Source organism: Macaca mulatta, chromosome 8, assembly GCF_049350105.2.
Source record: "Macaca mulatta isolate MMU2019108-1 chromosome 8, T2T-MMU8v2.0, whole genome shotgun sequence".
NCBI lineage: Eukaryota > Metazoa > Chordata > Mammalia > Primates > Cercopithecidae > Macaca > Macaca mulatta.
Window position 1 is genome coordinate 130,376,703 of NC_133413.1, and position 13,276 is coordinate 130,389,978.

At 44.3% G+C, this 13,276-nt stretch overlaps 1 protein-coding gene across 2 annotated transcripts in view; it reads left to right on the forward strand.

Moving 5' to 3' along the window:
* Nucleotides 1–13,276, forward strand: part of DEPTOR (DEP domain containing MTOR interacting protein) — a 182,996-nt gene that overhangs the window by 126,870 nt on the left and 42,850 nt on the right. For both annotated transcript variants that reach the window (XM_001097652.5, XM_077943972.1), the window contains exons 6-8: nucleotides 3,137–3,271; nucleotides 6,991–7,061; nucleotides 9,229–9,333. In XM_001097652.5, the coding sequence (XP_001097652.2) occupies nucleotides 3,137–3,271; nucleotides 6,991–7,061; nucleotides 9,229–9,333 (311 nt within the window). The remainder of the gene's footprint in view (nucleotides 1–3,136; nucleotides 3,272–6,990; nucleotides 7,062–9,228; nucleotides 9,334–13,276) is intronic.

Below are 13,276 nucleotides of genomic sequence, written 5' to 3' on the forward strand. Positions count from 1 at the left end.
GTGAGAGCACTTACAACTATATGTATTTTATTTATTTATTTATTTATTTTGTTTTATATTTTTTTGCGATGGAGTTTCGCTCTTGTTGCCCAGGCTGGAGTGCAATGGCGTGATCCTGGCTCACTGCAACCTCCGCCTCTCGGGTTCAAGCGATTCTCCTGCCTCAGCCTCCTGGGTAGCTGGGATTAGAGGCATATGCCACCACACCTGGCTAATTTTGTATTTTTAGTAGAGTCAAGGTTTCTGCATGTTGGTCAGACTGGTCTCGAACTCCCAACCTCCGGTGATCCGCCTGCCTCAGTCCCCCAAAGCTCTGGGATTATAGTTGTGAACCACTGCACCCAGCCACAACTATATGTATTGAGGCCAGGTGTGGTGGCTTATGCCTGTAATCCCAGTACTTTGGGAGGCCAAAGCGGGAGGATCACCTGAGGTCAGGAGTTCGAGACCAGCCTGGGCAACAAAGTGAAACCCTGTCTCTATTAAAAATACAAAAATTAGCTGGGTGTGGTGGTGGGTGCCTGTAGTCTTAGCTACCCAGGAGGCTGAGGAAGGAGTATCACTTGAACCCGGGAAGCGGAGGTTACAGTGAACAGCGATCTCGCCACTGCACTCCAGCCTCAGTGACAGAGCGAGACTCTGTCTCAAAACAAAACAACTGAATGTATTGAGACATTTCTGTGCCCCAGGCCCTGAGCCAAGCTTGGTTGTATGAATTTTCTCATTTAATTCTTACTGTAACCCTAAGAGAAAGGACTTTTCTTATCCCTATTTTACAGTTGAAGAGATTAAGATACAGAGCAATTAAGTGGCTTACGCAAAGTTAGGAAGTGGTGGGCAGAGCTCAGTCCACCAGCTGTAGCTAACACCAGCTTAGCTCCCAGCAGTTTTGTTTACTCCAGTGCTTTTAATATGCCACCACCTCCCCGATCCCCCACACCCAGGTTCCTCAGACACAGCCATCTGGAGGAGAGAAAGAAGCATAAGCTTCTGTGGGAAAAGAAAGACTGACTGAGGGTCAGGAGGCTAATCCTGTGCTCCCAGGCCAATCTGGTCAGGTCAGGAGGACACACTTGATATGTGTCTCCTTAACATTGTAAACTTCTGCAGAGTGATTTTACTTTCTCACAAACAAGGGTTTGCCTGTTTCTTGAGTGGGCCCGATAGACCTGAACAAGTGATAATGATGAGTAGAAGGATATAGTAACCATGGTAACCTGTATTAGTCCATTCTTGAATTGCTATAAAGGAATAACTGAGATTGAGTAATTTATTAGGTTGGTGCAAAGGTCATTGCGGTTTTTGTTGTGAAAAGTAATGGCAAAATTGCAAAAAGTAATGGGGCACAGAAATGTCCTATAGTTAGTTGTAAGTGGTCTCATTGTCACCTCCTATTCTGTCCATCAGCTTTAGCTAACATCAGTTTAACTCATACCAAGCTTCATGCACCCAAGCTTGGCTCGGTGCCTGGGGCACAGAAATTACTATTAATGGCAAAAACCGCGATGACTTTTGCACCAACCTAATATCAAGAAAAGAAGTTTAATTGGCTCACCATTCTGCAGGGAAAACAGGAAGGATGGTGGTATCTGCTTTTGGGGAGACCTCAGGAAGCTTCCAATCATGGTTGAAGGTGAAGTGGGAGTAGGGGTCTCACATGGCGCAAGTGGGAGTGGCAGGGGTTGGGGGTGGAGGTGCCACATACTTTCAAACAACTAGATCTCACAAGAACTCACTTACTATGGTGAGGACAGTGTAATGGGGATGGAACCATTCATGAGAATCCACCCCCATGATCCAGTCACCTCCCACCAGGCCCCACTTCCAACATTGGGGATTACCTTTCAACATGAGATTTGGGTGGGGACATATATTCGAACCACATCATGACCATGAACACCAGCATTTATTTTGGGCTTCCCACGTGCCAGGGTCTCCATGATTTCTTTCATTCAGTCATATACCCTCCCCATGTTGATAGCCAGCTTACTCCATGACAGAGAACCAAATCAGAAAAGTAAAGACATACACGCTCAAAGCCTGAATGTGTGCTCTGTATTTTAAGCTCCTTCTTCCATGGCTCTGGATGATTAATCCTTCTTTGTTTTTGTTTTTATTTTTTCTGAGACAGAGTCTCACTCTGTCGCCCAGGCTGGAGTGCAGTGGTGCCATCTTGGTTCACTGCAGTCTCTGCCTCCCAGGTTCAAGCAATTCTCCTGCCTCAGCTTCCCAAGTAGCTGGGATTACAAGTGCGTGCCACCATGCCTGGCTAATTTTTGTGGTTTTAGTAGAGATGGAGTTTCACCATGTTGGCCAGGCTGGTCTTGAACTCCTGACCTCGTAATCTGCTCACCTCGGCCTCCCAAAGTGCTGGGATTACAGGCATGAGCCACCGGGCCCAGCCTGATTAATGGTTTTATTTGAAATCAGAAGGCATTTATTTTCACTGTTGATTCATCCCGTGTAACTAGCAAGTCATTTATATCCTAGCAAGGACTGCTCAGCATGGATGTGGTAGTTCTTGAAATAATATCATCTTTTCATGCTCATGATATAACCCACCCCTTGCACAATCCTATAAGACAGCATTGTTCTCACTTTACAGTCAGGGAAATTTAGGCTCAGAGAGCTTCCCTGAGGTGACCCCAAGTTGTGCTACAAGTGGCAAAGCTGGCCAGGCATGGTGGCCCACGTCTGTAATCCTAGTGCTTTGGGAGGCTGAGATGGGTGGATCACTTCAGGCCAGGAGTTCAAGACCAGCCTGGCCAACATGGTGAAACCCAATCTCTACTAAAAGTACAAAAATTAGCCGAGTATGGTGATGGGCACCTATGGTCCCAGCTACTGGGGAGGCTGAGGCAAGAGAATTGCATGAACCCAGGAGGCAGAGGTTGCAGTGAGCCCAGGTTGTGTCACTGTACTCCAGCCTGTGCAACAGGGTGAGACTCCATCTCAAAAAAATAAAATAATATAATATAAAGTAAGAGTAGAGCTGCAACTCAAGCTCTTGTTTTTCTGCCACTAAGACCAGTGTGCTTTTTCCTGGCCTCCCTGGACGTTGCAGCTGAAAGCCTATGTGCTCTAGTGAGCCGAGACCATCCCCTCGTTGACTGTGTGTGTTCTCTGGCCTACGCAGTGAGCCCCAGCAAGGAGATCAAGATCGTGTCTGCAGTGAGGAGGAGCAGCATGAGCAGCTGTGGCAGCAGCGGCTACTTCAGCAGCAGCCCCACCCTCAGCAGCAGCCCCCCTGTGCTCTGCAACCCCAAGTCCGGTGAGTGCCCAAAAGGTGGCCCCACTCCTAAGACTGTGGGGACTTGGGCAGGTCCCTGGGAAGCAGAATCTGAGATAGCAGGAGACTAGCGTGCGGGTTCTAGTAAGTTAGAGCATGCTCTTGGGGTCCACACATGTTGAATGAAGGGAAGGAAGAATTGGGCTGAAGGAGAAATTGGGTTGTAGCCCAGTCTCAGTGAAGGCTGTCATTGACCCAATAAGACCTCAGGAGCTGGGATGGCCCTTCCAAGTTGCCTGGAGTTGTGTTGAGGGGCTGGGCCTTTAGATCCACGTGTTGGCCACTTACTAGATATTGGCTGCCCCTGGGAGGAAGGCATGACCTTGGGCGAAGCAGCTGTCTTCAGAGAGATGGTCCCCAAGACAGCTGAGGGCCGTTGCCATGCCATTAGCACTCCCTGAGCTGGGAGGAGTTCCTGAGCCCTGAAGGGGGTTTTGGGCAGTGTGTGTAACAGTGTTCACAGCAGGGGAAACAGCACTTCCCCCGAATGCAGCCGATGCAAAGATCTGTTGGGGCCCAACACCCTTAAGGAAGAAGCATGGATGTGTGCAAACCCAACTATCCCTGGAATTGACCCTGGGTGCCTTGTGGTTTCAAACTCTGCTCCTCAACCTCCATGGCCTTTATATTCTAGGAAAAAAATCTAGGCACAAAGATTGTTGGTGAACATGTACTTAGAAACAATCCTTCTTCCACCCAATCAGTTAACCCCCCAGGAACTGGCAATCCATTGAAGCTACCCTTTCTCAGCATCCCTTACCCATCTCATGTCCTCACTGTTCTCCTTGCCAGGATGAGGACATGTGGTCCATCACTACAGCAACTGCCAGAAAACACTCTCAGACCCATTTGTTTAAGGCCCTGTCCAGTTTGTCACCTTCAAGGAAGAGGCTCTGTTCCTTTTGTTCATGTTGTTTCCTCATCATCAGATCCTGGGGATACAAAGATGACAGGTCATAACCCCCAACTCAGTGAATACACCACCTCTTTGGAGAACAAAACAAAATATTTCACGTTAGTAAGAATAAGGACTAATCGATGAGGTTCAAAAGGCTTTGAGAGAAAACTCTGTCATCTAATGCTATTATCTAGGAAGGTGGCTCTTTTTCCTGATCTAACTTTTTTTCTTTTTTTGCTGCCTTCTGGAGAGTTAGCGGCAGGAACAAATGTAACCTGTAAGTGAATGAAGAAACTGGCTTCCACACTGTACTGGCTGAAGAGTTGTTGAGTGCTAGGTTTTTCAATTCCTGGAGTTTGCTGATAAAGCAGAATGAAAAAGGAGAACTGAATTCTTAGAAATGGGATGTTTGAAGCCTTCATAGAAATCTGACAGGCATCCTCAAAGTTAAAAGCAAAAGATCTCAGTTTCAATAAAAGGGTCAGTGGTGCCATAACCATTTTACATGTTTTTGATTGCTTATGATGGAATACGAAAAAAGTGTGAATTACTGAAATTAGCAACAAAATCCATGTTCTCTGAGGTAGGTTAGTATTGTTTCCTCTTTCTCCTTGCCTCTGGGTCAAAGGCAAGAGTTTACTGTTACGCAGGCAGAAGAGAAAGGTCTTGTTTCCTTTCGTGGCTCTCCAAGGACAAGAGCTGTCAGGACTGAGCTGTGGTTTGTAAATCCCACGTCTTACCCATAGTTTGACAAGCTTCTCTCTCACTCTTGAGAGGGTTCCCAAGACCTAGTGAGCTCATCTGTGATTTTTTTTTTTTCTCAAGCAGATGATCAGGCCTTCACAGTGATGCATTTAAAAATTAATTATCCTAAAGATACCAGGATATGTTTTTTAGTACTGTATACAAATGCCCTAAGCCAGACACAAAAAAAAAAACAGTACTAAAGACATTGATGTTATCGGTATCATCGTAATAAGCAAATAAGCTTCCAAGGATATGAAAAGAAAAAAGCTTTTCCTGGGCCTCAAAGTTTCTACAGTTTTCAACATAATAAAGAGGAGAAGTGCATTAAAATGAATGGTCAGCACTGCTGCCAAATAGTACAGTGTGATTCATGTATCCAAATTCATAAGCCCCTGAGGGTTTATGGGGAGTGGAGAGAGAGTTATCTGACGGAGAATAAAAAAGATCTCAGTCCTCAAATATTGACCACTTTTCTTCTCTCCCATCCATCTGCTGAGAGATACTATTTCCATCTTGATGTTTGACCTACTCCCTCTTGTTTAGCGACCATAAATTAATTTTCACTTTCATGAGATTTCTGAAAGCAAGGTGATAAGATCAGCGAACTGTCACCTCAACGAGAAGCACTGGATTGCCTTTCACTGAGAGGGTGCTTGTCAGACCAGAAGGCCGCGCATGTAACCAGCGGGCAAGGCCCAGCTGCCTGGTGGATCATCAGGCCTCTCCCCACGCTCCCTTTCCTTGTCTGCTGCACACTCATTCCAGGACTGGTATCTGACCTCTGACTGTCACTAGCAAAGGGGATCGGAGGATGCCACTTCACCAGGTTAGGCCCCGTGGCTGGGGCCTTTTCTGTTTGTCTGTGGCACTTCAAGTTCACGATGTCTACAGAGCTGGATTAGAATGGTCCCTGTCCCCTGACCCCCTGGCTATTTGGGGAGGATATGACAGCCCCTCTCCAGTTCTTAGTGAGCACAGGATGGATGGGGAGGTTCATTTCAGTGGGTTTTAGGCAGCCACAAGTCAGGAACTGGCTGCTGTCTGCTATCTTGGTGGGCAACAGCAGCGAGCTGATGTGAGGAGGACGGCATGCCACTATCTTCCTGAGCTTCTAGACCCTTTCTTTTGCTTGCAGGACAGCATGGCCCAGAGTGAGTGTGGCACAGTAGCTGAGAATATGGGCACTGGTGTCTAATGCCTGAGTTTGATTCTACTTCTGCCACCCATTAGCTCTGGAACCTTGGACACAATCAATTTAACTTTTCTAAGGTTGTTTTTGCAGTTATAAAATGGGGATAACAACGATCCTAACTCGTTCATTCTTGTGACGATTAAGTGAGTTAATATATTCACATCACCTCGCATGGTGCCTCTTTAGCACATGTTAAATACTCCGAAAAGCTCACTAGCATTATTACTCAGGGCAGAAAGCAGTGTGTACATGCAGTCCCAGGTATTAAGAAGGAAATGAGGCCGGGTGGCTCACGCTTGTAATCCCAGCACTTTGGGAGGCTGAGGTGGGCGGATTGCCTCAGGTCACGAGTTCAAGACCAGCCTGGCCAACATGGTGAAACCCTGTCTCTACTAAAAATACAAACATTAGCCAGATGTAGTGTTGGGTGCCTGTAATCCCAGCTACTCAGGAGACTGAGGTGGGAGAATTGCTTGAATCCAGGAGGCGGAGGTTGCAGTGAGCCAAGATTGCATCATTGCATCATTGCACTCCAGCCTGGACGACAAGGGCAAAGCTCCGTCTCAAAAAAAAAAAAAAAAGAAAGAAAGAAAAAAAAAATTGACCTGTCCTCTTATCCCCACCCCCCGCCACTCTTGCTTTCCTTCCTTTTCTTTTTTTCCTTAGCTTTGTAAGGTAGGTTTAGGGTTATGTATGTTTGCTGCTATTTTCTGTCTCCACTCAGCTAAAATATAAAGTGTGAGGCAGGGATCTTTGCTACTTTTTCTACCGATGGTCACCTATGAGATATCAATAAATAGCTGCTGAATACATGGATGGAGGACTTGGAAGTGCTTATGTCTTGACATTATGTTTGTCTGACAGTGCTGAAGAGACCCGTCACCTCTGAGGAACTCCTTACTCCCGGGGCTCCGTATGCAAGGAAGACATTCACGGTAGGCTGATGGTCTGGCCTGTTTCTCCTGTGCTGCCCATTCTTCTGCGCCGTGTCCATGTGTCAATGGGTAGCTTATAGACTGAGCTGAAAACTGTTTTTCTAGTTTTCTTTTTGTTTTTAGCATAATTATGATAATAGGTTTTCTTGACCTTAAGGCACTAAGATGCATTAGGACTTCACATGCTTTATTATTCATACAGCATTTAACATTTTTTTGATGTGTTGTTTGTTAAAGAAAAGATTTCCATTATACGCTTATTCTAATTTAATTGCAAATTTTAAGATTGGCATCATTTGCACTTGCATTTGCCTTAAAATCTAATAATTTTAGATTTTATTTCCCACCATTAGTAATTTAAATTATTATTAATTTTATGGCAAATGGAAGTGCCAATGATGCCAATAATCCCTTCTGCATTATAATTAATTCTAGACGTTATTTAAAACATTAGGGGAGTGTTAAGGTAGAGAAAGGAAACTGTGGGATAAATTGTTCTACCGTAGGCAGGGTGCTTCGACAATGTGAGCATGCCTTGAGGTACACAAGCCTCTGACTTGCTGTGAGCAGCTCCGGACCTCCTGCCCCTTCTTGGAGGTCCTTTAGGTTCCTTCTGCCTGCATTGGATTTCTTCAAATGGAATGAAAGTGCTCCTCTCAGCATCACCACCCCCACTCCCCTTCCCGTGTCTCCTTCTGTCAATCTCCTCAAATTCACGTTCATACCCTCTTCAAAACACTTCTACTTCTCCTTCATCTTCTAACTTAGTGGCATTACCTCAGGCTGGGGGAGAATTCTATCCACACTCAGTCACGCAACAAACATTTGCTAAGGGCCGCTTCACATTCTGAATGCTGAGGAGTTAATAGGAGAAAGGCACTGATAACACGTCTGTACCAGAGGAAAAGATAAACTGTACCTTCGGAAGTGAAATTGAGTATAATACACAAATAACAGCAAACTGTAAAGTAATGGAAGTGCCTGAAAATCTTGAGCATTTCCACAAAAATTTTCGTTTACCTCCCTGTTTCTCCCTGTTTTTCCTCAGTCTCCAGCATTGAAGAGAGAGCAGATTGTATTTTGAAAGTATTTGTTTTTGATTTTTAATTTAAATGCCAACATTGTTAGTAATTGATTGTGAATGTGTTTCAGCTGTGTTTTAGTTGGGCTATGTGTGAAAGACGTGGCTAGGAGCTGTCCAGGGAATGAAACTGTCAGCTCTAATAATGATTTCTATAGAAAAGGCCTTCTCTAATTCCAAACAACTTTTGGTTTACAGTCTACTTGTACATTGTACATTGTGAACTTTATGTACTTTTTCAATTTTTTCCCCCCTTGGTGGAGAATATTGTGTTTTTAGAAAGCCAAGTCTAACCTGGGCATGAGGGCTCACGCCTGTAATCCCAGCACTTTGGGAGGCTGGGCGAGCAGATCACCTGAGCTCGGAAGTTTGAGACCAGCCTGACCATCATGGTGAAACCCTGTCTCTACTAAAAATACAAAAAATTAGCCAGGCGTGGTGTTGCGTGACTGTAATCCCAGTCACTTGGGAGGCTGAGGCAGGAGAATCACTTGAACCCGGGAGGTGGGAGTTGCAGTGAGGTGAGATTGCCCCACTGTACTCCAGCTTGGGTGACAGAACAAGACTCTGTCTCAAGAAGAAAAAAAAAAAAAGAAAAGAAAGCCAAGTCTCTTCATTTCCCACCATCAGTAATTTAAATAATTATGCTAGACTTTAATGACATTGCAGGATCAAGAGTGTATCATTTGGATACTGGGGAAAAGAACAAACTTAGAGTAGAAATTGTATCCGGAGAGACATTTCAACCATGTTATGACTTTTTCTAAACCTTCTATTGGAGTCTGACATTACATTGTATAACAGCCTAAGAAAGAGAAAATCTTCCAGTTGTTTATTGAATCATGCCCTCACGGGAGCATCTTCTTTCTGCCAAACAGGTTAGATTTTTTTTTACCACCTTTTCTACAGGGAGATGCCTGGGTTTGTGATAGAAGCAGTGTTCCAATCCCCTGGCAGGGGAGAGAGAAACGGGGGAAAATATGTCACGGTGCATACTTAATCCTGGGCTGGTCTTCTCTCCCTCAGAAGAATAAGCAAATTGCCGGAGACAGTCGGCTGCTTGCTAATTGTGGTTTTCCTCTCCAGATTGTTGGTGACGCGGTTGGCTGGGGTTTTGTGGTGCGAGGAAGTAAGCCATGCCACATCCAGGCTGTAGACCCCAGTGGCCCTGCAGCCGCAGCGGGAATGAAGGTACTAATGGGTCTTTCTCACTCTCTTTTATAACTGTCTTGGGTTCTTCATGCCAAATTGGCCATGATTCTTACTAGGGATCCAAACCCATCTTATTTTGTGTCCTTTTCTATTTCTGCCCTCTCTTTCTTGTTCCCCAAAATCTTTAACCTTTCCCTGGGTCTTCCCTCTCCTCTAATAAACATTTAGAAGTATCTAGCCAGGCGTGGTGGCTCACACCTGTAATCCTAGCACAGGAGGCCAAGGCAGGCAAATCACTTGAGGTCAGGAGTTCAAGACCAGCCTGGCCACCATAGCGAAACCCTGTCCTTACTAAAAATACAAAAATTAGCCAGGTGTGGTGGTGCACACCTGTAATCCCAGCTACTCAGGAGGCTGAAGCAGGAGAATTGCTTGAACCCAGGAGGCAGAGGTTGCAGTAAGCCAAGATCGTACCACTGTACTCCAGCCTGGGTGACAAAGCGAGACTCTGTCTCTAAAACAAAACAAAACAACAACAAAACAACATTTAGCAGTATCTAAATACCTCTAGCTTAATTTCATTATTTGATGCCATGTGTGCTTTTTCTCCCTAAGTGTTTTGGCTTCACTTTTGTCAAATTTCCTTTTCCCTTTCTGAATGGGGTTAAAATGAAGTCAAGCACGTATGATATAGGAACCAGGAGAGCAAATTTTCCTACCTCCCTGGTGTTTGGAGGTTTGGTCTCCAAATCTCCCCTGGTGTTTTACATGTTCCCCCTCAACCAATACTGAGTTTGAAAAATTATGTATTTCCCTTTGCTTAAATCTTTGTGTAAGAACTCCAATGCTTCTATTCTGTGCAAGGTATATTCCTGTGGGGTTTATGTATCTAGTAGCACATACTAGACCATACGACATAGCCAATATTGAGAAAAAGAAAATAAAAGCCATGAAATTTGGAAGAGATCTGGAGATCTAGATCTTGGTCCTGTTAGTTACTAGCTTGTTGACTTTGAATAAGTTTTATAACATCTCACAGTCTGTTTTCTCCTCTCTGAAATGACAGTCGTACTATTTCCCATTGTTTTATGGATTAAATGTGTGGAAACCTTGATAAAGTACAAAGAGCTACACAAACATCAATTCATTATTGAATGAATTATGGAAGACTTTTGAAAATAACTTTTACATATTTACTGAAATGATACATATATGTGCCAGGTATGGTGGCTCATGCCTGTAATCTCAGCATCTTGGGAGGCTGAGGCGGGTGGATAACTTTAGGTCAGGAGTTCAAGACTAGCCTGGCCAACATGGTGAAACCCAGTCTCCACTAAAGATACAAAAAATTAGCCAGGCGTAGTGGCTCACTCCTGTAGTCCCAGCTACTCAGGAGGCCGAGGCAGGAGAATTGCTTGAGCCTGGGAGGCAGAGGTTGCAGTGGGCTGAGATCAGACCCATGTACCCCAACCTGGGTGACAGAGCCTGAGACTCTGGCTCAAAAAAAAGAAAAAAAAAGACACATATACAGTCAAGAAATGTGGAAAATATATGCGAGCAGGAAAAAAAGTAAAATTACGTCTAATCTTCCCTAATTCAGAGATGACTACTGTTAACATTTTTTAAGCAGCTTTGAAGTGTGTAATTGGCATCCTATAAAATGTAGCCATTAACATTTTGATTTATATTCTTCTAGACTTCTTGTGTGTATATATATTATATATATTGTTTTTTTTTTTTTTGTTGAGACGGAGTCTCGCTCTGTCGCCCAGGCTGGAGTGCAGTGGCCTGATCTCAGCTCACTGCAAGCTCCGCCTCCCGGGTTCACGCCATTCTCCTGCCTCAGCCTCCCGAGTAGCTGGGACTACAGGCGCCCGCCACCTCGCCCGGCTAGTTTTTTGTAGTTTTAGTAGAGACGGGGTTTCACTGTGTTCACCAGGATGGTCTCGATCTCCTGACCTCGTGATCCACCCGTCTCGGCCTCCCAAAGTGCTGGGATTACAGGCTTGAGCCACCGCGCCCGGCCATATATATGGTTTTTATTTAAGAGGATGTTGAGGTTTTTTGCTTTGATATACCTTTATATAGCACAGCTTTGTTCTATTGTCTGTGAAATGTTTCATAAGAGGATATTTCTGTCTTGATTATCTGAAACCATAAGAGGATGCAGAAGGCTTAAAAGCTAAAGATCATTCCCCTGTTCATTTATTCGATACTTTCATCCTCTTCCATCAGCCTTTTCTAGAGTAGCAATAAGCATGATTGGGATCTCCGCCTCTCGAATTTCCAGCATGAGCTCTCTGGCATTGGTTTGCATGCTGGAAAAAATAAGTGGGCAACAGAACATGGCTCAAGGAAGCGAAGAGCACCTTTACTGCCTGCCCAGGTATCAGCACAGGTGTGATTAGGGGCTGCCTCCGCCTTTTGATTTGAACACCTCACTCATGTCGGGGAGGCACAGGCCCTGGGATCCTGTGCTCGGAGCCAGCCATGGAAGCCCTGCTGGCTAAGGCAATGCATGGCAGAGCCCTTTTACCTTCCCAAGACTGCAGCGGGCACAGCACCAAAGCAACTCAGAGTAGGAATGTTGGCCGGGCTCATAAAAAAGCAAGCATTTGCATCCATGCCGAGGCTGAATTTTTCATTTTCTAATGGAACTCTTGGCTGGGGAAGGATTTTATATTTTATTTCCACAATAAAGTACCTACTATAAATTTATTTTGGCACAGTGCTTCTGTTCTGAGTATGTACTCACTAGCATGATGCTTTGGCTTAAAGAACATTTCTTTTGAGGAAAGCAATGAATTTATTTACATTGCAACTAAAGACCTTGTTTTGTTTAGCCAAGTGTACAGTGAAATTAATTGATTTTAGTTTATCTTTGTTGATGTACATACATAACCATTCTGGGCAATGTCAACTGATTAACTCTTTAATGTATATACCCTGACTGATGTTTTACCTTATATATTTTTTCAATTTCATAAGTTAATGCTTCATATGGTTTATGTGTTTAGTTTCTTCAGAGGTACACAGTGGTTTTCTTATGTTATAGAGCTTTACAGAGTTCATTAGAGCAGCCTTTCCATCATTGTATTATTACACAGCTCTCTGGTCCAGCAGAACATCTGTTCTGAGGTTCTCTGATCAAAGCAGTTTTGAACTGCCACATACTTTATCCCTCTCTTAGAAATTCACAAAACACATGAGTATATTGAAAATTCTGACAAACCCGGCAAGAGGAAAAAAATGCTTATTTAAATTGTTTAACATAACATATTATCATTTAAGAGAAACACACAAAAGGAATCTTTATCAGCGTTGTTGTTAAGATATAGCCCTAAAACTCTTCTAAGAAGATGCTTTTGGCCAAACTGCATTGGAATTCATATAAAGTCACCACTTAATGACAGGGTTATGTTCTGTGAAATGGGTTTTAAGGCGATTTTGTGATTGTGTGACCATCATGGAGTGTACTTACACAAACCTGGGTGGCACAGCCTACCACACACCTAGATATAGCCTATCGCTCCTAAGCTATAAACACTGTACAGCATGTTACTGCACTGAATACTGTAGGCAATTGTAACACAATGGTATTTGTGTGTCTAAACATAAAAAAAGGTCCATGACAACTATGATGTCACTGGGCAATGGGAATTTTTTTTAAAGCATTCTCTCTCTCTTTTTTTTTTTTTTTTTTTTGAGACAGAGTCTGGCTCTGTTGCCCAGGCTGGAGTGCAATGGCACAATCTCGGCTCACTGCAACCTCTGCCTCCTGGGTTCAAGCAATTCTCCTACCTCAGCCTCCCAAGTAGCTGGGACTACAGGTGTGCACCACCACGCCCAGCTAATTTTTGTATTTTTAGTAGAGACAGGGTTTCACCATTTTGGCCAGGATGGTTTCGATCTCTTGACCACCTTGGCCTCCCAAAGTGCTGGGATTACAGGCGTGAGCCACCATGCCCAGCCAAATTTTTCA